The 25336-nt window shown below is 41.1% G+C and overlaps 1 protein-coding gene across 1 annotated transcript in view; it reads right to left on the minus strand.

Annotated features, from left to right (window-relative positions):
- The window catches only part of scin (scinderin), a 110311-nt gene that overhangs the window by 17903 nt on the left and 67072 nt on the right, over positions 1–25336 (minus strand). Inside the window, exons 10-13 of the mRNA XM_072575393.1 lie at positions 17220–17310; positions 11859–12029; positions 7115–7289; positions 5554–5675 (exon numbers count right to left, since the gene is read on the minus strand). Coding sequence (XP_072431494.1) covers positions 5554–5675; positions 7115–7289; positions 11859–12029; positions 17220–17310 — 559 coding nt within the window. The remainder of the gene's footprint in view (positions 1–5553; positions 5676–7114; positions 7290–11858; positions 12030–17219; positions 17311–25336) is intronic.

Here is a 25336-nt window from a genome sequence, read left to right on the forward strand (position 1 = left end):
CACGTTTAAAGTGAGAGGAGAGTGATTTGAAAAAGACATGTGGGGCAAATGTTTTACACAGAGGATGGTTCACGTGTAGAATGAACTTCCTGAGGAACTGGTGGATGTGAGTACTATTACACCATTTAAAATACATTTGGCTAAATGTTTGAATAGGAAAGGTTTGGAGGTATATGATCCAGGAGCAGGCAGATGGGACTAGTGTAGTTTGGGATTATGTTTGGCATGGACTGATTGGACCAAAGGATCTGTCTCCATGCTGTATAACTCTATGACTCTCATTGAAAATGATGAATTTGGTGGTTTATGCAGAATAGGGCTGCAAAGTGGGATGACTTGTCACTGGATCCGAAACATTAATTTTGCTTTCTCTCCACAGATGCTGCCAGATCTGCTGAGTTTTTCCAGTAATTTCTGTTAACTCTTTCAGGAGCTGATACAGACACGATGGGATGAACAGCCACTTTCTGTACAGTAAAGTCTATGATTCTATCACATTGGGGGTTTTACTTTTTTTTAAAGTAGTTTCATGGAATAGTTTCTGTTTCTGAATATGCAAGTTCTCTTGAATTGTTAAATTCTATTTTTTATGTGCATCTCAAAGATATCTGGAGGTCCATTCTGAGTCAGCACTAGGATAAGTGATTATGAAGAAAGTGAGGACTGCAGATGCTGGAGGTCTGAGCTGAAAATGTGTTGCTGGAAAAGCGCAGCAGGTCAGGCAGCATCCAAGGAGCAGGGGAATCGACATTTCCGGCATGAGCCCTTCTTCAGGAATGAGGAAAGTGTGCCAAGCAGGCTAAGGTTAAAGGTAGGGAGGAGGGACTTGGAGGAGGGGCGTTGGAAATGCGATAGGTGGAAGGAGGTCAAGGTGAGTGTGATCGGCCGGAGTGGGAGTGGGGGTGGGGGTGGGGGGGGCGGAGAGGTCAGGAACAGAAATTATTGGAAAAACTCAGCAGATCTGGCAGCATCTGTGGAGAGAAAGCAAAATTAATGTTTCGGATCCAGTGACAAGTCATCCCACTTTGCAGTCCTATTCTGCGTAAACCACCAAATTCATCATTTTCAATAAGAGTCATAGAGTTATACAGCATGGAGACAGATCCTTTGGTCCAATCAGTCCATGCCAAACATAATCCCAAACTACACTAGTCCCATCTGCCTGCTCCTGGATCATATACCTCCAAACCTTTCCTATTCAAACATTTAGCCAAATGTATTTTAAATGGTGTAATAGTACCCACATCCACCAGTTCCTCAGGAAGTTCATTCTATACGTGAACCATCCTCTGTGTAAAACGTTTGCCCCACATGTCTTTTTCAAATCACTCTCCTCTCACTTAAAACGTGTGGTGTCTACTCTTGAAATCCCTCATCCTAGGGAAAAAGACAATTCCCATTTACTCTATCTATACTTCTCATTATTTTATAAACTTTCATCAGGTCACTTCTGAACCTCCTACTGTCCAGTGAAGAGAGTCTCAGCCTATCCAGCCTTTCTTTATAATCAAACCTTACATCCTTGGCAATATCCTGGTAAATCTCTTCTGAACTCTCTCCAGCTTAATAATATCCTCCCTATAACCTCTTCCTCCAGCCGTCGTGTTGCTATGGTCTGGTGATGGAGGAGTGAAAGACCTGCATGTCCTTGGTGGACTGGGAGGTAACATGAAAATGGTTTGTTGGTGCCAGGGACATTAAGGGGCATGTGGGGTAGGGGTTAGGGATTGATCTCTGAAACTTTAAGGGCATGATAGTCATCACTTAAAACTGGTCCTTCTGCTTTGCATCAGACAAATATTCATACTCAGCCAACATTTATAATAACACTGGTTAAATTATGAACGATCAGCTGCAATGATAGTACTGACAATGAAAAGTATTAGATAGAAACAATTTAAAAGATGAATGTAGAAGATTTCAAGTGATGGATCTGTAACTATTTACTTTGGCAGGCGTTCCACTGAGGGATTGTCCTTTGGAAGAAAGATTGTTGACACCATGTCTTGGAAACAAATAGTCTCTGCAGTTTGTGTAGATGACATCCTTGTGTTTTGCCATAGCTTAAGGGTAGCAAGTATGTGTTGCTGTCAATTTTCAGCAGTCCATTCCACATTTTATAGAAAATGTTCCATCAAACCAGGTCAATATCCTAGTATGAAGAGGCAAGTGTACCAACCTGCCAGCCTCAACAGGTGATGAACCTGATTCTACATCATCCTGCCTTCCCAGAACAATAATACAGTGAGCAGGGTCACTTTAAAGGATTGGGTCTGCCAATTCAGGAAGATACCAGCCTCCCCCTTCATGCTATCTTCAAGAAGATCTGCATCTTAATTTTTTCTATACTAAGTAGATTTGTATTTCAGCATCATTCCAAAGGCACAGGCAATCTTTCTCACTCAAATGGTAATTCCTCAAGGAGAAACTGTATCAGTGAATCAGGCTTTCCATCCTTACCTACAGTTGGATAATTTATTTTGATGCTCTGCTAGTCTGAGGATACCAAAGTCATAGGTAGCATTCTGGCTGAACAAGGTAACTCAGCAAAAACTAAGCTGGAATTCAATGCCACTCCTTATGCATTTCCTCCAGAATCATTGAGGATAGGCTTTGGGATAAACATAAGTTTCACATTAACACTACAGAAGGAAATGCAGGGAAATGCTATAATGAGCAATTCTGCAGAGCAGAATCTTTAAAAATGTATTTCATTTGCAGAAACCATGTTGACATTTAGTTGGCATCTTGTCTTTTACCTCGATGTGGTGGGTTTTCCAACAGGGTGTCATTGTTACATGAAAGACTGAGAGCATGCAAATCTTGGAAATGGGTAACTTTCCAGTTCCTGCATGGACATTGTTAAATGCGGTAAACAAAATGATGTAAACTATCGAAACAATAACATACATCTGTTTAGTATTGCTTTGTAAAGATGATTTCAAGTGGAAATTGCAATTGAAGATTTTTACGTATGTGCAAAATGACAGAAAAATCTGCAGTGGGAAATTCCTTTGACAATGCAATGGTACCTTTGCTGCATGGTACATTATATAGACATACAAGTCAACAACTCACAAGTTGGATATTAATCTATAATGAGGTAGCTGGTTGAAACATGCAGTTCATATGCTACAAGCAGACTTACAGGGCATCACTTTTGCCTGTTTATAGAAGGCAAGAATCAAAGCAGTCAGGACAAATTGTATCCATGATAATGTCCTGCAATCAAGAAATGTACCAGTGGCAAGACCAGCTTCAGACAGTCTTCTCTCCACCAGAAGACGGGAAATAAATGTATATACAAATGGATCATTAATAGCACTTTCTCAGGCACATTCCTATTTTGTCATTGGTGATTTGATCCATAGCTGTTTGGAAGATTACCAGGTAAATCCAGTTCATCGCGCAGCAGTAGCCCCGATTTTTAAAATTCATTCATGGGATGAGGGCATCACTGGCCAGGTCATTATTTAATGCCTATCCCTAATTTGCCAGAGGGCACTTAGGAATCAGTCACATTGCTGTGGATTTGGAATCACATTTAGGCCAGACCCAGGTAAGAATGGGAATATCCTTCCCTAAAAGACATTAATGAACCAGCTGGATTTTCCCTGACAGTCAACAATGGATTCATGGTTATCATTAGACTCTCAATTCTGGATTTTGAATTTCAATTCCATCATCTGGTGTGGTGGAATTTGAACCAGGGATCCCAGAATATTAGAGCAGCAGGAAAATCGACATTTCGGGCAGGAATCCTTCATCAGGAATGAGGCTGGTAGCCTCTGCATAAACCGCAGCATCCCTCCAAAGCATCTCATCTACATCCCGCACCTCTGCCCTCAAACCCCACCCCTCCAACCGTCCTGACCTTCCACCCCACGAAACTCCGCATAAATCGTGTCATCTGCCAACATTCCCGCCACCTACAAACGGACCCCACCACCAAAGGTATATTTCCCTCCCCAAACCTATCCGCTTTTCGCAAAGACCATTCCATCTGTGACTATGCCCCCAACAACCCACCCTCCCCTCCTGGCACATGTCCCTGCCACCGCAGGAATTGCAAAACCTGCGCACACATGTGCCCCCCTCACCTCCATCCAAGGCGCCAAAGGAGCTTTCCACATCCATCAAAGTTTCACCTGCACTTCCACACGTCATTTATTGTATCCATTGCTCCCGATGCAGTCTCCTCTACATTGGGGAGATTGGACCCTTCTTGCAGAGCACTTCAGGGAACATCTCTGGGACACTCGCACCAATCAACCCCACTGCCCCATGGCTGAACATTTCAACTCCCCCTCCCACTCTGCCGAGGACATACAGGTCTTGGGCCTCCTCCACCGCCACTCCCTCACCACCTGACGCCTGGAGGAAGAACGCCTTATCTTCCACCTCGGAAAACTTCAACACCAGGGCATCAACTGGACTTTACCAGTTTCCTCATTTCCTCTCCTCCCACCTTACCCCTGTTCCAAACATTCAGCTAAGCACCCATCCTCATGACCTGTCCCAATTGTCAATCTTCCTTCCCACCTATCCACTCCACCCTCCTCTCCGACTAATCACCTTTATCCCTTTCCCCATCCACCTTCTCCACAGTACCCCCTCCCATTTATCTCTCCACCAACCACCTCCCCCACCCCCCAAAACCTGGCAGCTTCCACCATCATTCCTGATGAAGGCCTCCTGCCTGAAACGTTGATCTTCCTGCTCCTCGGATGCTTCATGACCTGTTGTGCTTTTCCAGCACCACGCTAATCTTGACTCTAATCTCCAGCATCTGCAGTCCTCACTTTCACCTAGACCAGAATATTATCTGGGTCTCGAGATTAACAGTCCAGAGATAATACCACTAGGCCTTTGCCTCCCCTGTATGAAAAGATGGCAACCTCTGGGGCCCCAGCAATTATTTTGGCAAGTTTTCTCTCCATAATTAGAATTTTTAAGGATTTTAAAGCATTTCTTTAGCCTTCTGAGTGTAGTCTTCCTGAGCAGTGGTCACCATTTGTTTTAGGCCTGTTGATGCTTCTAAGCCCTGATTGGATTGTCAGCTCTAGTGGGTGAGTCTCCATTTTGCACAGGATGACAACTCTCTGCCACAAATCATTCACGATCTGCCATCCATAACACCAAGGGACTATCCTGCCGGCCAGCCCAGTGTGTTGTGGACATACATTTCCAATCACTGCCAGGACTCAAACACTTTTACTAAAATTCTACCTGCTGTTCTTGAGCAAGGCCTCTCACTCTCCTACCATTACAGGCCTCACATTAACTTACTCCTAGTTCTTTCAGTTTAATATTATATATTCACTGGTACAATAAGCAGCTGAACATGGACTAAACTACCATTCACGAGTCATTTGTATTGACTGCAATGAGAAATAAAACACTTGTATTTCAGACATCAACATGCTATAATTTCATAAACACAGAAATTTGAGAAGGTAAAATGAAATAGGTAAAAATGTATGATTAGATAATGGGGCTTTCACTGAAAATTAAAATGAATGCTAAACCCAATTTATTCAAAAAAGAACTTACAATGAAGCGTCCAGTCTTATTTGAACAAGCAAATAAACGGGGCTGAAAGTCATCTGCGTTGCTTTGCAACAGAGCTGAGGTTTGGTAAACTTGCTTGCCTCCAAGTCCAGTCCAAAAGTCATCTGGTGAGGGAAATATTTCATAAAAATTCACAAATAATTTAATGGAAAAATGGAAATGAATGTGCTTTACACCCAATGGGATTTTTGATAAGACAAATCTTACTTTTATTGGCAAAGTCTGAGCAGTATTGAATTATTTGGAGAGATTTTTTGCTGTAAAATGTAGCAAGTTTGCTTCTCATATCGCACCAAACTTGCCTCATTAATTACTTACCTGCCCATACGACATCTCCCATGTCCTATTTCCCCTCCATCTTACTACTCAGTGGTTGTCTGTTGTAACAGCAACATCACTTGCACCTGTTTCACTTTTAAAAGCCCTGCACAGTTCTAAAGATGAGTCATATCAGACTCACAACGTTACCTCTGTTTCTCCCTCCACAGACGAGGCCAGACCTGCTGGGTTTCTCCAACACATTCTGTTTTTCATTAAAAGCCTGTTATGCACCTGGATGAGCACTGACGCTGCTCGGCTTGTCAGAGAAAGGGAAGATGGCACAGAGGTTCTTCAACAGGGACATGGAGATTGAGGTGGATAGAATAGTCCAGAGGAGAGGTGTCCTCTCCCTTAAGCTCACGCCAGAGGAGGCCATGCCACCACATCCTGCCAGCCCATTCTGAGGTCACCATTCGGGTCAGTGCCATCTGTACGATGTGGAGGAATGGACAGCAATGCAGAAAGAAGGCCAATGACCTTCACCAAGATGAAAGCTCCACTTGTTTTTTCATACCTCCCGCTCACTCTTTCACTGCTCCTGCATCCATTTCCCACTAAGGTTCGGGCTTTGCCGCTCTCACTATTGTGTGCAAACATCTTCCCAAACACAGTCGTGTTTCCCCCTCCCCACAATCTCCCATATGATTAACCCTGCATACCTTGGTGCCACCCACTGTACTCTCACTCATTGGCCCCCTTTTACTCATTATAGGAGAAGACAGGCCATAACAGGGCAGAGAGAGCCCATTCAAATGGAGAGGTACCCAATATCTGTGTCCTTACCCCTATAAGGTGAAAATCCTGGTCCTTACCAGAATGGGTGAAAGAAAGACTAAATGCAGAAATATCCAACTAAACAAATACTACTCTCCATCCCAAAGAAATGGTCTCATTAACCCTATTGTCACTCTAAGTCTGTATGCACCACTTCTAACCACAGGCCAGAATGCCTTCTTGCCTCTTTTCTCTTGCAGGTTCCGCTGTCGTCTCCACGACCTCAGTGAACAAGCCCCTGGATCCCCCAGAAGCACCCTTCTCATCCTCAGTGGATGAGAGTATTGAGCCCTCAGAGGAGGCATCAACAAAGCTGCCTCTTGTATCATCCCCGGACTTTGCTAGACTAATTCTGCGACATATCTCACAAGTTGTTCAGATCCCTGTAAGATTTCACCCTCTGATTTTTTTAAAAAAATACATGTTTATTCACAGATGACAATCTTACCAGGTTCTTCCCCTTCAACAATCCTGGTTGGCTTGTATTGCAGGACAGATGTAAGATAGTTAGCTCCATTCTCTTCCTCACCACTGGCTCCTTTTCCAATCCAAACATACGTGGTTTGTGGTAGTTTGAGCACAAAAACATCATTAGAGTTCAGAGACAGAGCAACTGCATCAACCTGATAGCAAAACAGACAAAAAAAGCCATTGAATTCTGCGCAGTCATCTTTCACAAGTTTGCATATCAGATAAATGCTACAGGTTAATACCTGTGATCTATCACTGAGAGATAACTTTAAGTAGAGAGTTTGCCATTAATAAACATAAACAAAATGGCTACAAGACAAAAATGCACATTTTAACCATTGAGTTAGCAGCGTTATCTTGGATGTCTAATTATGAGAATAAACTGTGTCAAATTTTATGTACGAAGGATGCGTCTGGAAGAAGAACTTAAAAAAGTCCGAATAGAAGTAATGGTAATATTCCTGTTCTTCTTAAATAGAGGAAAGATTTCAGAGGACCTGGGCCAATGTAAATAAATGTCCCTTTTACAAAAAGGGAGAGGCATAAACTCTGGCATTGGCCCATCGTCATAATATCAGTAGGGAAAAGGACAGAGCTGAATCATAACATATGTAGAAAACTGTCATTTTCATCGCGCTTCTCTCCAGACCGACAGGTTTCATGTTCAATCATCCCAAAGCTGTCTCATTAATTATCTGTCATACCAATTACACCCCTCTCTTTGATGCCAGTCCAGTTTCGCCACTTGCCACAGCTGGAAGTACACTGCACTTCTGGAATATCCCACGTTCCATGGCATAAGTACCATTACACATCCACGCAGACCTCCCCTCATACACAAGCTTTTTCTCATATGCACACATACACCTCCCACACTCACAGCAACACACACACCCTCTCACACATATCCCATCATGCTCACACTTAACCAAGTTTACATACACACACACATATACACACATACCCTTTCACATGCACTCACACCCACACGCGCACACTCACATGCAGACTCAACCTACATGCGCACACATATAAACTTATGGGGTGAATTTGATTTTGCAGAATTACATTTATTTTGCTCAAAAACTGCATGAATCCATGTAAAACTGTAAAACAATACAAAAGGTTTGTCAGTCTGACATAGCTTTAAGACACAGACAGACTTCAGACCTATTGTTTAAAAAGCTGAGCTATCTTGAGAATGTAATTTAAAAGAAGTTCTGGGATTTACAAATCAAAGAACAGAATCCAGCATATCCCGTTATAAAAGATGAAAATTTTAATCTAAGATTGTTTACTGTATTGCATCTCCATGACACTGGACTCCTTTGGCTGTAAGTTCTGTGAGCATAGCTCCGAAAGCTAGTGCTTCCAATTAAACCTGTTGGACTATAACTCGGTGTTGTGTGATTTTTAACTTTGTACACCCCAGTCCAATACAGGCATCTCCAAATCAGTCAAGCACTCTCAGTCTGGATCTGCCCTGGATGACGCGTGATATTTGCTCTGGACATGGCAGATAAGGTGCTGTCAGTGACTTGCTTTGCAAACAGGGACCTGGAGACCTGTTGGATGGTTTGGTGAGAGGGCCGACATCCCCTTTCCACAGGAGACCTTCAGCACCAGACCTTGCCAGCCTGGTCTGAGGTTGTCACTCGGGTCAGTGCAGTCTCAGCTGATATATCATCCAAGTCTTTTTCCTTATGTTGTGATGTACAACAGAAGAATTGTTCGAAGATACCCTGCTGAAGTAGCAGAGGTCCCTAGTGGGCAATGTTGAGACTGCAGGCTGATCCATAGAGAAGATACAATGGATCGCAGATCCAGGTGAGTTGGAAGCATTGGGCAAGAAGTAGTATCAAACAAACTAATCATCCTATGATCCTAAAAGAGTAGCTACAGAGATAATGGATGCATTGGTTACAGTTTCCCAAAAATCATTGGATTCTGAAGAAGTATGAGAGGATTGGAAAACTGCTACTGTGACACCCCTATTCAAAAAGAGAGGTAAAAAGCAAGCGATTATAGTCCGATTAGTTGATCATCTACTGTTGAAAAAGTATTGCAACCAATTATTAAGGAAGCAATATTTGGAAAATCACAATCTAATCAAGCAGAATCAGCATGGCTTTGTGAAAAGGAAATCATGTGTGACTGATTTATTAGAGTATTTTTGAGGAGTCTCAATTAAAGTGGATACAGAAGAACCAGGAGATGGACTTTCAGAAGGTATTTGACAAGATACCTCACAATAGGTTAAGTCATAAGAAAAAAGCCCATAGTGTTGGAAGTGGTATGTTGGCATGGTCTGAGAATTGGCCAACGGGCAGGGAACAGCCAATGGGGATAAGAGGTTCTTTTTCAGGTTTGCGACGCATGACCAGCGGAATTCCACATGGATCAATGCAAAGACTGCAACTATTTACCACATACCTTAATGATTTGAAGGTAGGAAGTGTAGCCAGATATGCAGATAACACAAGAAAAGGTGGAAAGGCAGGTTGTGAGAGGAAAACTGTTTACAGAGAGGTATTGCTAGATAAAGTAACTGGGCAAAAAGTTGGCAAATGGAGTACAATTGGGAAAATGCAAAGTTATTCATTTTGGAAGGGAGAACAAAAGAACAGAATATTATTTAAACAGAGAAAAACTGCCAAAAGCTGCAACATGAAGGCACTTGGGTGGACCTGTGCTTGTACTTGTGTACTTGAAAAACAGAAAGCTAGAACAAAGATGCAGCAGTTAACAGAAGGCTAATGGAATGTGCATTTTTAAGATGGTGCACTCTGATGCTACTGAGTGTCAGTAGTGGAACGAGTGAATGCATGTGGATGAGATGCCAGTCAAGTGTTTCATCACAGTCCTGATTAGTTCCGTACAGATAGTGGACAGGCTTTGGAGAGTCAGGAGGTGAGTTAAATGTGGGACATTATTCCTAGCCTCTGACCTGCTTTTATCGCCATTATGTTAATGTGGTGAGTCCAGTTGAGTTTTTGGTCAATATTAACACCCAGAATGTTGCTCGTATTCTGTGATGCCGATATCATTGAATATCAAGGGGCAATGTTAGATTCTCTCTTTTTGGAGATGGTCATTGCCTTACATTTATGTAGCATGAATTGTCAAACCATGCTGGACATTGTCCAGATCATGCTGGTTTGGACAAGGACAGCTTCAGTATCTGATGCGATGATACTGCTCCTTTAACAAGGTGATGTTGTCCTTGATTCTTTTACAGAGAGTTCATAAAAGACACAGACTCTGAAAAGGCTACGTTTGAAAGACTGTAGGGCCAATTTGATTATAGCTAACAGATATTGCCTCAGACAAAAGGCTTCTAAGTTAAAAAACTTATATAATGACAGGGATGTGGCCAGTTCTCCCAGCTCAGCTTTTCTCTGGTTTGATTTGGTGTTTTGGCAGTCTGGCTATTCACTGAAAGTAGTCAGGCATTTTGAGGCTGCTGATCAATGAAACAGCTACATGGAAGAGAGTGTCCCATGCTACAATCTCTCTCTCTCCTGTAAGACCCTGTGTTTTATTTTACATTTTGCGTCAAGGGGTGCTTATGGGGATTGTTGCAAGTATTTGGAACAGCATCATTAAATTGGGATAATCTGTTGGGTTTTCGGATAGGTTAAATTACTCTGTATTCTGTTCTATTTTGTCTATGTTTCATTTGGTAATCTCGTAAATAAATTCTGTTTTGTTCAAAACTAAATAGTTTGACCAGCTGCGCATCCACGTTACACCTGCTTAAAACAACGAGCAAAGTTAGAGTCTGGGCTACTTTCTTGAAATATTTTGAAGTGGTCTGGCCTGGTCCATAACACTGAGGAATCATGAATGGTGTTGAACATTGTACATCTATCAGCGACCATCCCCACTTTTGACCTTATGATAGAGGAAAGGTCATTGTTAAAGTAGCTGAAGATGGTTGGTCCTAGGACACTATCCTGAGGAACTCCTGCAAAGATGTCCTGGAGCTGAGATGATTAACGTCCAATAACCACAACCATCTTTCTGTGTGCTAGGTATGACTGCAACTCATGGGAAGTTTTTCACCTGATCCCAAATGGTTTCAGTTTTTCTAGACCTCCTTGATGCCACACTGTCTGCGGAGGCCAACCTTGTTATGGCCTGGGCAGGGTAATAGTCGGTGGATTATGCTTTTAGCAATCAATATTTATTTATTTAAATATGGCAGATGTAATTCTGAATTCAGCACTGCCCACTTCGCCCCGTAACATGGGAGTGAGATCAACAGTGGATAGAAAGATGGTGGGCTTTCCAGCCAACATATTTTACTTACTCTCACTGAAAACCTACCTGGCAAGGCCATGTAATATCCCATGATTATGATCTGTCAGTACATCAAGAAAAAAAAGTACCCAGCAGTAACACCAGGCATACTTTCAACCCAGTGCTGATCTGAGTAATACTGTGTTGTCTTCTAAATATACCAATTACTTGCTATCTGTGCTGATACATTTCCCTTTTGCAATGTGTCTGAATTTTCCTTGCTTCATTCGCTTTATCAAATGCTTTCTGAAAATCCATACACAATATCTATTGAATTCTATTTATTTATCCAATTAGTTATTTCTTCCAACAAGTACGCTACATTTTTCAAACTAATAGAATGAAGGTCCCATTGACAACTGAGTAATTAAAACAAAGACTCCCATTAATGTCTGTATATTTCGGAATGACCTTCCTACCTCCACAATTCTGGTAATAGTGGCCAGATTCCTTCTGATTTGAAAAAGCCGCTTTGGAGAGACAGGGGCTTGACCTCCTTTCCGCGATGTTCCATTCTTATAAATAATAAGTGGCTTGTCTTTAAATAAGCTTAGCAGATGAGAAGGTTCCTTCCCTTGTGTCACCCGAACCTTTAGAAGAAAGAAGAACAATAGTAAACTAATCCAAAGTGATAAATGCCATGCTCTAAAATACTGAAGCAGTCACATTAATATTAATTTCTGCACAAGTGCAACTATTGTCTTTCTCATCAATCATTTGTTTAAGTTACTGTACAGACATAAATAGCCACCTAGCATTCTTTCCATTATATTTAGATTTCACTTTTCAGCCAAAATTACTGATCGTTTCAGCACGGACATGTGCAATCCCTTTTTTTTAAGCAATGAATACTTGCATCAGTCAAATGCATATCAAAACATAGTTATAAAACAAATCAATGTTTTGGAATTTCAAGCAGATCTAAATAGAATTTATTATTTTGATAAAAAAGGTTCTTTGACTTGAATCATACTTCATAGGCTAACAGTTTACATGCAGTGAAATCATTGTCAAAAGATTGAGCAGCGTTATTTGATTGTTGTTACATTTGATCCCTCATGTGAGGTTTGCTATCGTACTCACACAGCCTCGACTCTGGCTGCAGTGTTGTAGTGTTAATGAGTAACTTAATAGCGCCAGGCAATCCGAACCCTTTTCTTTTTGTTTATTGGATGTGGGTGTCGCTGGCAGGACCACCTTTTATGACCCATCCCTAATAGCCCTGCAGAAGGTGATGGTGAACTGTCATCTTGAACTGCTGCATTCCTTTGGATGTAAGAGCACCCATGATGTTGTTCAAGAGGAAGCTGTAGGATTTTGATGCAATTATAATGAGGAAATGATGCAGTTCCAAGTCAGGATGGTTGTGGCTTTTTGAGGAACTTGGATGTAATGCTGATTCCATTCATCTGCTGCCCCTTTCTACCTGGGTGGCAAAAGTCACAGGTTTGGAAGGTGCAGTCAGAGGACATTTGGTGAGTTACTGCTCTGCATCTTGGGAGGTAGTTACCCAATGTTGCTCCTATGAATTGGTGGTGAAGGAAGTAATTGCTGAAGATAATGGATGGGGTACCAGTCAAGTGGATTGCTTTGTCGTGTATAGAGTATTGTTGAAGCTGCACTCATTCAGTCAAATCGTGAGTATTCTATTTAACTCGTTACTTGTGCCTTACAGACGTGGGATAGGCTTTGGCAAGTCAGAAGGTGAGCTATTCATTGTAGAAGTCCTTGCTTCCCACATGGCCTTGTCCCCAGGGTATTTATGTGGTTATTCCAGTTATATTTCTAGTTAATGGTGAGACCCCAGAATGCCAATAGTAGGGGTTTCATCATTAGAAATATCATGTTTACTCTATGGCTTTTCAAATGTTCTTCTAAGTAGTTTTTAAAAGACTTGAGAACCCTGACCTCTACCAACCTTTCAGGAATTGAATTCTAGTTACCCACTACTCTTTGGGTGAAAAACAATCTCCTCAAAGCCCCTCTAAACCTTCTGCTCCTTATCTTAAAACTCTGCCTATTGGTTAATGACTCTCCTGCAAAGAGGAAACGTTTCTCCTACCCTATCAACGCCCCTCAGAACTTTGAAAACCTCAATTAGACCCTTCCCACAACCTTCTCTGCTCTCAGTAAAACACCCCAGCTTATCTAGTCTCTCTCCAAAGCTGAATCACCCCAGCCCAGGCAACATCCTGGTCAATCTTTTCTGCACCTTCTTTGGTTCAGTCACGTCCCTCCTATACACAGTACTTCAGTTGTGGATTAACCAACATCTCCATCATAACCTCCTTGCTCTTGTATTCAATGTCTCAACTAATTAAAGGCAAGTATCTGAAATGCACTTTTAATTACCATATCCACCTGTCTTAATGCCTTAAAGGATCTATGTATACCCAAGGTCCTTTTGAACCTCTGTACTTCAATGTGCTAGTCCTTAATAGTCCTCTTGTGCCTCACAATTTTCAGGATTAAATTATATTATCCACTCTTCAGCCCCTCTGTATCATCCTGTAATCTAAGGTTTTCTTACTTACTACAGCACCAATTTTCAAGTAATCTACAAATTTACTGATCATACCTCCTACACTTGTGTCTGAATTATTAAATCACACTGAAACAAGAGACCCAGCATTAAGCTCTGTGGTACACCACTGCAAACAGGATTCCAGTCATACAAGCTCTGCTTCCTGCCACTAATTCAACTTTTGATCCAATTTATTCTGGCTTCCATGAGTTCACAGCTTTTTAACTACACTGCCATTTGCGATGTTGTCAAAGGCTTTCCTGAAGTCCATGCAGATCACATCAACTGCACTACACTTATCAACATACCTATCAACATCTACATCTCATGGAAAAATTCAAACTTGTTAGAAATGATCTTCCCCTTCCAAAGTGATGTTGACTGTCATTGATTAATCCTTGCCTCTCAAAATGGACATCAATTCTGTCCTCAGAACTTTTCCCAATAGTTTTGCTACAACAGATGTTAGACTCACTGGCCTGTAGTCTCCTGATTTATCTTTACTACCCTTCTTGAATAGTCATACGACATTAGTTGTCGTCCAGTCATCTAGCATCTCTCCTGTGGTCAGAGAAGATTTAAAAATTAAATCCCATTAATGGAAAGTAATGAATTGAGGACTGTCATAACCAGAACACTAAGTGAGAAACATCCACAGGGATAATCTATTAAGGAAGTTATAATCAGGAATATTCAGTCTACAATATATTTTTATCATTAATAATATATAATGTTATACTCGTTATTTTTGCTTTCTTAAAATAATAATAGGACAATGCTTCCGTCCAACGGTAATATTTAATTTACTATATTGTTACCAATTAGCCTGGATAGTTATCAAGCGTATTATACATTTACAACTCAGTGTTGGAGAGATGATTTAACAGGAAAATAATATGCATGATCTGTCAAGTGTTTGGAATCAACATTTTTTATTGAAAGTGATAATTTAATGGATTTATGTTAAGTATCAGCAGAGATTGGTGAGATAGCAGGCAAAATGCACAAATTGTTTAGCTGGTGTGAAATCTGAGTCCTTTACTGCAGACCCTCATTCTGCTGGAGTATTGCAGACACTCTGCTGCAATTCACCAGTTCTCTGAAGCTGGAAATAGTCCTGCTCTCACATTAACAAATGAAATTTAATGGGCAGTATGAACACCAGTATTAGGCTGGAGTGTTGGGTAACAAACATGCTTCAGCCATTCTGGGGAATCCCAACTGGTATCTTTAGCCTGCTAATGGTAAATGAGGTGCAAGGCTCCTCTCTGTCTCTCTCTCTCTCTCTCTCTGTCAGGGAAAAAATCCTACATACAGGAGCTTCAGAGCAACTGAAGGACCAGGACTGCCATGAGGAATGGTAGCCACTGCTTTGATAGCAGCCAGCTAGGAAAAGCAGTATGGATTACTGTTCCTGGAGGAAATTGACAGTGTTGAGGTCATGCCACGTTTTAACTGCGGTGTCCTTTGATGCTAAAAGAGCTCTTTGTGGGCCAGTGTTCACCAATCAGAAGAATTCATCCCAAGCCTGTTGAGAACAGTCCAGGTTTTCCAAGAAATCCTCCCATGTGACAATATACTATCACTGGTATAGATATTTTCTGAACTTGTTCACAGATCTTACTACACACCGCTGGATAAGGTGAGACTTGAACCTAGGCTCTTCATCTACAGGTAGGGACATTACCACTGCACCACTAGTGCCCTCCCCCATCACTGGTATAAGCACAGAAACTAAATATCTTGTATTTGCCACCTTAAGAGCCTCAATTAGCCCCTGGGTGAACAGGTCCTCCTCCCACCTATGATACAATTCAACAGCATAAAAGAAGCAATGGACACTCCACCAACCTGCTTCACCTCAACATTTAAGAACCCGCCTTAATTCTAAACCTAATCCTAGCTAATGTTCCCAATGTCAATTCCACCCTGAGTCAGCTAACATTTACAGCTGAACATATGCAAGATGATCACAAAGGTGTGAGTGCAAGAGTCATAAATAGGGTGCAAATAAATATTTTTGAGTATTTTGTCAGTCAAGGAGGAGCATTCTAGCTCGAGCTGCTCTTGGCCTCACCAAACGTGACTGGCTCTTTCCCAGTAAACAAAAACAAAACTGTGGATACAACAAAACAGGAAAGAAACTAACAGAAATTACTGGGGAAACTCATCAGGTAAGCAGCATCTGTGGAGAGAAAGCAAAGTTAATGGTTTGGATCCTCTGCTCCTTCTTTAGAACTGATTATACTGAGAAAAAACTTGGTATATGCTGTATTTCCCATTTCCCTATTTCCCAGCCTGTATTGTGACTGGCCTCTAGTGGTTGATTGAAGGACTGCTGTCTAGTCCATTCACTACCCAGTTCAAATTGAGAGTGTGTGCACAGCACAGGCTGTGGTCACTTGTGTCTATGAATTACAGATCATATCTGATATACAACTGGAGCAATCTTATAAAATTGCACTCCCAGCATACAATGTGGCTGCTTTGATAGTTTTAAAACAGAAAATCAAGAAAATCCAAACACTTCAATTTCTAATTTCTGCTCTTGGTGGAAGTGATGACATTGAAAATACATACTTAGAACGTGGTCCACTTTAGACTTGACTGCAATCCCAGCTGTAGCTGTTATGTGATCTGTTACCTTCTTTATAAAGCAACAAATTCATCTTAATATGTTTTATCATGTCTTACATTTCTGGAAATTGTTGTATTTTATTTGATGTTTGTATGATGACAAGTGATGTCGCTAGTAACCTTTCGCATTAAAACAGACTGACCTACCTTTTACAGAACCAAGAAAAGAAATTTTTGGAAAATCTCATCAGATCTAGCTGCATCTGTGGAGAGAAATCAGAGTGAACATTTCGGGTCCTGCAACCCAATTTCAGAACAGTTCTGAGGAAGGGTGACTGGACCTGAACATGAACTCTGTTTTCTCTCCAAAGATGCTGCCACACCTGCTGAGCTATTCTTGCAATTTCTGATTTTGTTTCTGATTTCCAGCAACTGCAGTTCTTTTGGGCTTTTTCCTATATTTTACTTTGGCATTTTGCCAACCATAACACTCAATTCATCTCTGTACGCTTTCATTTAGAGCTTTATAGTCTAATTAAATCAAATTATTTTCTGAAGTTCCATCCTGACATCTTTACAAGCATGAGAACCAACCTCTTGTAATTATATCAGTTCTTTATATTGACAGGAGTCTTCACTGATACAACACTGACATCTGCTTAAAAACAGAAGCACTTACTTGAACAGCTCGCCCACCAAGTGACTGATCAAGATTGACCGTGAGGAATGCTGACATAGTGAGTTCATCTTTAGTTGCATGGGCTCCTTGCCTGAAATAAACCAAACTGACATAATTAATTTTCCTTTTCTTTATAAATGGAGGGGGGGGGGGGCGGGGGTTGAATATAATTTTTTCAAAAGTTTGGAGGGGATGGCCACATGGTATTTATTGTCCATGAGAGACCAAACTTGCAGTAACATGCAAACTGCTGCTTACTACAGTGGGGACATTTCGACTTCGGCTGTTGATGATGTGGATGGCCTGTGCAGTGATAACGAGGTCAACTGGGGGTGAGGGGGGGGGGGAATTTATAGAATATGAGTTCCTTGATTGGGGCTGTTAATCTGGTCCAATCTGGGAGCCCTGGCTGATAGGTAAGAACAGGAGTGTCAGACATCCTGTTGACTTTGGGAGCTGGCTCCGGGAGAAGCTGGATTACTGTCATAGATTCTCCAAGTGTAAGGAAAGGGTGACTTCGTGAAGGGAAAGCAGCCTCTGTGGAGGTATTTTAATATGACAATGAAAAGGACTTCCCTGAAGAAACTTGCTCGCAGCATTTGTCTTTACATTGGGATAAGCATTTCTGGCATCATGATATTATTTGGGAAACTTGACTCGTTCGATCCTGCTGTTGAAGACTGGGCCCAATATGTGTTCAAAGGTTGGTAAGGGTTTCAGGAGGTCTGCTGAATGTTACTTTTCTTCCCAGTAAAAGAAGATTGACAGAAATAGACTGAACATTTTAGAAACATTAATTCACATAAATGCATCCTTATCATTGATTTCCACTCTTTCAGTTGTGGAAATCTTACAATATTTCATGACAAGTAGCAACTCCAATTTAATTAGATTACTTACAGTGTGGAAACAGGCCCTTCGGCCTAACAAGTCCACACCAACCCTCCGAACAGCAACCCACCCAGACCTACTCCCCTACATTTACCCCTTCACCTAACACTACGGGCAATTTAGCATGGCCAATTCACCTAACCTGCATGTTTGTGGACTGTGGGAGGAAACCAGAGCACCCGGAGAAAATCCACATAGACACGGGGAGAATGTGCAAACTCCACTCAGACAGATGCCTGAGGTGGGAACTGAACCCGGGTCTACTGGCGCTGTGAGGTATCAGTGCTAACCACTGTGCCACCATGCCGCCCACCACGGAAGTAGCATTGGGAATGATAATAGGATAGGACATAGTCTGAATCAGAAACTTAAATGTCACCAACAGTATATCCACTACTGAGTGAGGTGGCCAATTCCTGAAGGATACAACTGCTAGACCAAAACTGGATAAAGTAATGAGGGAATCAACAGAGAAATCTTCACCGATCTGTCAGTGACATATCTACATAGATGCGTCTGTCTATAACAGAAGTAGTAGGAGTAACTGTTACATCGTCCTTGTCGAAATGAAATCCAGCCTTCACGTCAAAGATACTCTGCAACATGTTGTATGGCACCAGTGCCTCTCCAAGTGGGGAAATTTAGAACAGAAGCCAAAACAGTGGAATCAGGCTACACGAGTTTAGTGATTCTATAAACAGTACTGATCAAATCAAAGCTCTGCAATTCTGCCACATGCAGCCATGAATGGTAGTACACAATTCAGCAACTAAGCAGAGGAGGCACCACCTCAAATATCACAATCTTCAATACTGGGCAATAAAACACAACATTGTAAAAGGTGAAAATGAGGTATAACCATCAATTTAAGCCAGAATTGCCAAGTGAATTGATCCAGCTTGGCTTCCTCTCAAGGACCCCAGCTTCACAGATGTCGAACTTCAGCTCTTTCATTTTACTTTACACTGTATCAAGAAATGGCTGGAGTCACTGGATACTGTAAAGGCAATGAGTCCTGAAAACATCCTGACAGTAATTTTGAAGACTCCTGTTTCAGAAGTAGTCATGCCCCAAGCCAAGATGTTTTACTATATCAAGTGCTTACCCAATAGTATAAAAATTACTTGGGTAATCCACTCCAGAAAAATAAGAGCAAAAACAGTCTGCCCAACTATTGTCCAGTCAGTCTACTCTCAATTATCAAAGTGACAATAAATATTATTGACAGTGTTATTAAGTGCCAGTTACACAACAAAAGCTGCGCACTAATGCTCAGTTTGGATTCCATTAAACCAGTCCTTTGCTCCTTGTAGTGCTTAATGGTGTTGATCTGTATTTGATTCTATTGGGCTGTTCATGGATCCTTGTTATAGCGCCTGACTGCTTAAGCCTGTGGATATCGCTAGTCAGTCAAGGGTTTGAAATCACCGAACCAGTTTATACTTCTGACAATCAAAAGAGCCACATAACAGAGGAACAAACAGACATGAACAACTAAGGAGCTAAGGGACAGTATAAAACTATACTCAGTACAATTCAATAGAGCACAGGAACAGGCACTATGGCCCACCAACTAAAAGAAAGGACACACAAAAATGCAAAAAAAGACCCAATCCTGACAATGGGAAAGATGCAAAGACCAGCAAAGGGTTAAAAAGCATCTAATGAGAGCTATTAAACGGCATTATGAAAGGAACTTGCAAGGGACTTCAAAATCAATAAGAATAAATTTTATAGTTACACAAAGCGAAAGTTGGTGGTCGGGAGAAAATTTGACCTACTAAAGACCCACTAAAGAAAGTGGGAATATTGTCAATGACTATTGCAGAAAGACAGGCATGTTAAATAATTACCTTGCCTCAGTATTTACAGTAGAAAAGGAGGAAGGCTTGGAAGCCTTGAATAAATTAATAGTGGATTGAACAGAAGTACTAGGTAAAATTAATAGGAGTAAAATATCAATAAAGAGGGATTAAAGAGTGACAATTTCTCAGGACATATTGGTTTCCATTGAGAATTTTAAAGGAAGTAAGGGATTACATTGTACATACCCAAATTATAATCTTTCAGAGTTCCCTAGATGCAAGAGTTGTCCCTCCAGATTGGAAAATTGCACATTACTCTGCTTTTTAAGAAGGGCAGAAGACGAAAACCAAAGGATTACAGATCTGCTAGCTGAACGTGTGTTGGGGAAACTGTTGGAGACTATCATTAACTGAATACATCAAAAAGCACTGATGCATTGCGAGATTCAGCATTGATTCATGAAGGTAGTTTATGACTGACAAGTCTTGATAAATTTTTTGAAGGTAGTAGACAGGAAAATATCTATCGATATTGTTTATATGGACCTTCAGAAGGCATTTGATAAAGTCCAACATAAGGGACTGTTATTGAAGGTAGAAGCTCTTGGAATTGAGTGAATATTATTAACATGGCTGGGAAATTGGTTGAGTAGCAGGCGACAGAAAATAGGGATAATGGGCAGGTACTCAAATTGGCAGGATGTGACCAGTGGTGTCCTACAAGCATGTGTCTTAAGGTCTCAATTATCCAGGTTATTTATTAATAACTTGGATAATGATATTGGAAGTCATATATTCAAATGTGTTAATAACACACAGAGTAAGAGAGCAGTGAGGCAGTGTAGATAATAGCATAAGATAATCAAGGGACATTGGGTGAATAGGTAAAACAGTGAGAAAAACTGTAAAGTACAATGAAAAGCTTTTCCACTGTCACTATATTCCAACATTTTGAATAGTTTAAGAATAAGAAGAAACAACATAAAGCTAAAAGAGAGTCTATCAATTCTGAGTCAGCGGATCACTAATGACGCCTGTACTGCTATTCCTCCTCCTGCTTGCTGGGCCCAATCAATGTTGACGTTGCCACTCTTCAGGTGCCATCTTTCGCTGCTGGGCTAATTCTTCTCTGCTACTGTCCCGCCGTCGCCTCCACCGGACCAACCGCCATTGACGTCGCGTCTCTCATCATGGGCTTACCTTGTCCATGCCACTGTGATGCCCTTCTGCCACTGCTTCGCCGATGCCAATGTGGGAGCCAACCCACGATGAAGTCACTGATCTTTAGGTACCAACTTTTGCTGCGGGGCCTACCTCACTGATCTCGCCTCTGCCGATGTAGCAGCCAACAATTCTGGTGCCAGGTTCCGTGCTCAGCCCAGAGAAGGAAGAAAGGGCTCACTCGAGTCCGCTGTGGGCTCACTTGCTGCTGCTATAAGATCCACGCTGGGCCCACTTGCTGCTGTCGATACTGTCTGAGCTCAGAACAGGAGGTAAGTAGAGGAAAAGAGAAAGAAAGAAAGAAAGACAAAGGAAAAGCAGTCGGAGCAAATGGCCATGGCTCAAGAGCCCTCCTCTGCTGCCAACTTGTTCACCTTATTATACAAATTAGGCCTATTTTCTCCAGCTTTTAGAAGGTTAAGGGGGGGATCTGTCTGAAGTCTTTAAGATAATAACAGGAAAAGACAGGGCAGATAAAAATAAATTATTTCCACTGGTTGGAGATCCTAGAAGTAGGGGGAATTGTCTAAAAATTAGGGCCAGGCTATTCAAGGGAGATTTTGGAAGCACTTCTGGACCTAAACGGTGGTAGAGATTTGGAACTTTGCTCCACAAATGCTAGATCAGTTATTAATTTTGAAATGGAGAAGGATAAATTTTATTTAAGCTGAAGTTTTAAGGCATATGAGCCAAAGGCAGATATGTGGAGCTAGGCCACAGATCTATCATGAGGTAAAAACAATGACTGCAGATGCTGGAAACCAGATTCTGGATTAGTGGTGCTGGAAGAGCACAGCAGTTCAGGCAGCATCCAAGGAGCTTCGAAATCGACGTTTCGGGCAAAAGCCCGATCTATCATGGACTCATAGAATGACACACAGACTGTTCATATGTTCTTACGTTCATTGACAGCACCTTCTAAACATGTAATTTCCACAAATTTAGATGGATAAGGAAAGCAGGCAGATTGGAATACCATCATCTGCAAGTTCCCTTCAAAGTCACACACCATGCGGATTTGGAACTATATTGCTGTTCCTTCACTGTTGTTGGAAACTTCCTCCTAACAGCAGGTGTACCTGCAGCACACAGACTGCAAAGGTTCAAGAAGGCAGCTTATTACCACCTTTATAATGGCAATTAGGGATGGACGACTTGACCTAGTCTGTAAATCCCACATCTGTGAAAGAATACGAAATTCTGCGCCGAATGTTACTTCTATTATTTTGCTAAGTGTTTGCTTTTGTCTCCGTTCCAAGTGCTTTCTTCAGTTAAGTGCTCGAGGGCATGATGGAGGTCGATGTCAAAGTGGTGCACACTGCTCATTTCTTCACTTTCTGTCACAAGATCACTTGTATTGGACATGACAGACAATGTCAAAGTCTTCTTGCCCCAAGGAAGAAGCATTCCATCTGGTAGGCTCACTTGGAACTGACAGAACCCATTATAATCAGGCTGTTGCACTTTACAGTGCCAGTGATAGAAGCTGCAACCTTCTGCCACTGACTTTTACAAACCCACATAATAATTGTTCAGTTTATGCTAACTTTTCTGTGGTTGTATGAAATGTAGTGATTTAAATCTGGATGATTCATTCATTGAATTCTCATTTACTGGTTATAAATCAGTATTGCGTTACATCATGTTGACATCCTGTATGAATATATTATACAGAACACTCCACAGAATTAACACTTAGAAGGACATTTTCAGTTTCTGTGCTTGATTTCCTTATACAGCAATTTTAAAATGTGTTATCATGAGGCTGAGATGCACACCTTGTCGTATGGGGTCCTATGATGAAAAGACCATGCAATGGCATTCCAACTGCCAACACAGTAGCTCAATGAAATCTGGTTTGAAAGTAACAGGGATCCCACTAGGTCAGTGGTAAGTACTTTATGAATTCAGAATTGTTTCTTTGAATCGTACAAATTAAGTTTGGACCTCTTTGGTCCCAAGCTTCCTGCTATGATGTTTTGCAAATTCATTTCCTCCCCCATTATTTGCTTCACCTGTTGGCTGACAGCCTATGTTCAATCACAATCATTAATATCCTGCAGTTTGCAACAACTGGCCAGTGATGTAAATGAGGCCTGGTCAATAAAAACCCACCAAGGAATTAAAATTTTCCTTTACATTTTTCATTTCCTCCAATTTTCTCTCCATGCCTGAAGGCACTGATTTGATTTAATGTGCAGTTCCACAGGTGTTGAGTATTCACTCAGACTTCACTCAAGCATTTTTTCCAACTCTGAGCATAAGGGCGCTTTTCAATCTTCAAGCTGTCAAATCTGAGGCTGATCTAGTCTTCACATGATACACGCATTTTTCAGCTTCAATATCTACAGTGAAAATCCTGTATGGATTTTGCTCTCCCTAGCCAAGGAACACTGAATGAAATGTTTTCATTCTCTTGTGGGACATGGGTGCCACTGGCTGGCCAACATTTATTGTCCATTCCTAATTGCCCTTGAGAAAGTGATGGTGAGCTGCCTTCTTGAACCACTGCTGTCCGCACGCTGTGAGTTGACCCACAGTGCCCTTAAGGAAGCAAATCTCAGGATTTTAACCCAGCGACAGTAAATAAAACAATATATCACCTCCACCCTCAGCCTGGCTAAACTCAGCTTATCAGCACACCCGGAAATCAATTGTTTGTAAGTCTATCCAATACAGTCCTGTACCGGATTATGTATTTTCCAAATGTGTTGAGCCAAATACATGCTGTCAGTACAAATGAATAAGAAAAATAACAGTTTAAATAGATATTATGATTATCTACAAATTATTTTCTGTAACTGATTTTCTGTGAATTAAATAATTTGCTGATATAATCAATTTCTCTTTTTTAAACATCATTAAGCCAAATGAGCTCTGTTAGTATTCTGTTCTTTCCTTTCGGGTGTCAATAATGTGCTGGCCTTTTCAAGTTTTTTTTCTGTTAAATTTAAACTTTCAAATAATTGTTCTCTTTTCCTTGACTGACCGTTGAATCACAGAGTATGCTGCTGTTTTTTTAAATTTGGAATAATTACATTCCAACATTTCTTTATGCTTAAGCTTGCTATTCTTGTGCCAAGTTACACACTAAAATTATCTTCTGTCTTTGTTAGTCATGTGCTTATCATCTGTATTTTGCTGTAAGAACCTCTTCAAAAGCATTCCCACAGGACCCAGCCTCCAGCATGCAATGCTGCTCCACTTTGCAAGAGAAAAATACTGCAGTCCTGCTTAAATTAAACATCAAAGCCTAGCTGTATAACAGCAGAACCTGAGAGCCAATGCTTTCATACACTTTAATATAATAGTTTACTGGAAGTATTAGTTTATTGATGCTTATGCACTATGACTTGTGGTAACTTTATTTTCCAGCAATATGGTTTTCAGTTTGTATCATTTATATAATACATTTGAACTGTAATTGAGTGAAATAATTCAATCAATATTCTCTTAAATCAGGATATTCTAATAAGCAAAGGATTCCCTTCGCCCTCTCGATATTGTACAAGTAAACATTTGGGGGAGGATTTTACTGTCACCATTGAGTGAAAACATTACCGTCTTGACATGAAAACTGCAGGGAAAGCTAAATAATTTGTACCCTCTTCCGACTGAGGCCATAGCATTCTTGGGATGTGACAAGGTCAGCATTTGTGACTTATCCTCACTGGGCCTAGAAAGCGTGGTATGGAGCTATGTTTCTGAACTACTGTCATATAAGTAGACACACAGTGTTGATAGGTAAGAAATAACTGGGATTTTGACCTAGCAACAATGAAGGAATAGCAATATAGTTCCAAATGAGAATGGTGTGTGGCTTGAGAAGAACTTGCATTTGGCAGTATTTTCATGTACCAGCCACTCTTGTCCTTTTAGATGGCTACATATTTGGAAGGTGCTGTCAAAGAACCCATGGTGTATTGTTCTGGAAGGATCTACCACTGGACACCTAACAAGATTTTCTGGTTCATTAGGTCGGCTCTCTTATTTTGAGAAACTGCAAGAATCAGGAGTGATCCTCTGTGTTTCATAAAATTAATGTTCATCTTCTCCCTCCAGGAATGTCCTTTTCCCTCACCTCTCTGACATTATGTACCTATCTTGATACTGGTTGGCATCAACTCTGAGCCACCTAACTACATTATGATTGGTGGTCAATGAGCAGCATTAGGTATCTAGTTGGTATTCTCTATTCGT

This window comes from Chiloscyllium punctatum, chromosome 8 (genome assembly GCF_047496795.1).
Source record: "Chiloscyllium punctatum isolate Juve2018m chromosome 8, sChiPun1.3, whole genome shotgun sequence".
Taxonomy (NCBI): Eukaryota; Metazoa; Chordata; class Chondrichthyes; order Orectolobiformes; family Hemiscylliidae; genus Chiloscyllium; species Chiloscyllium punctatum.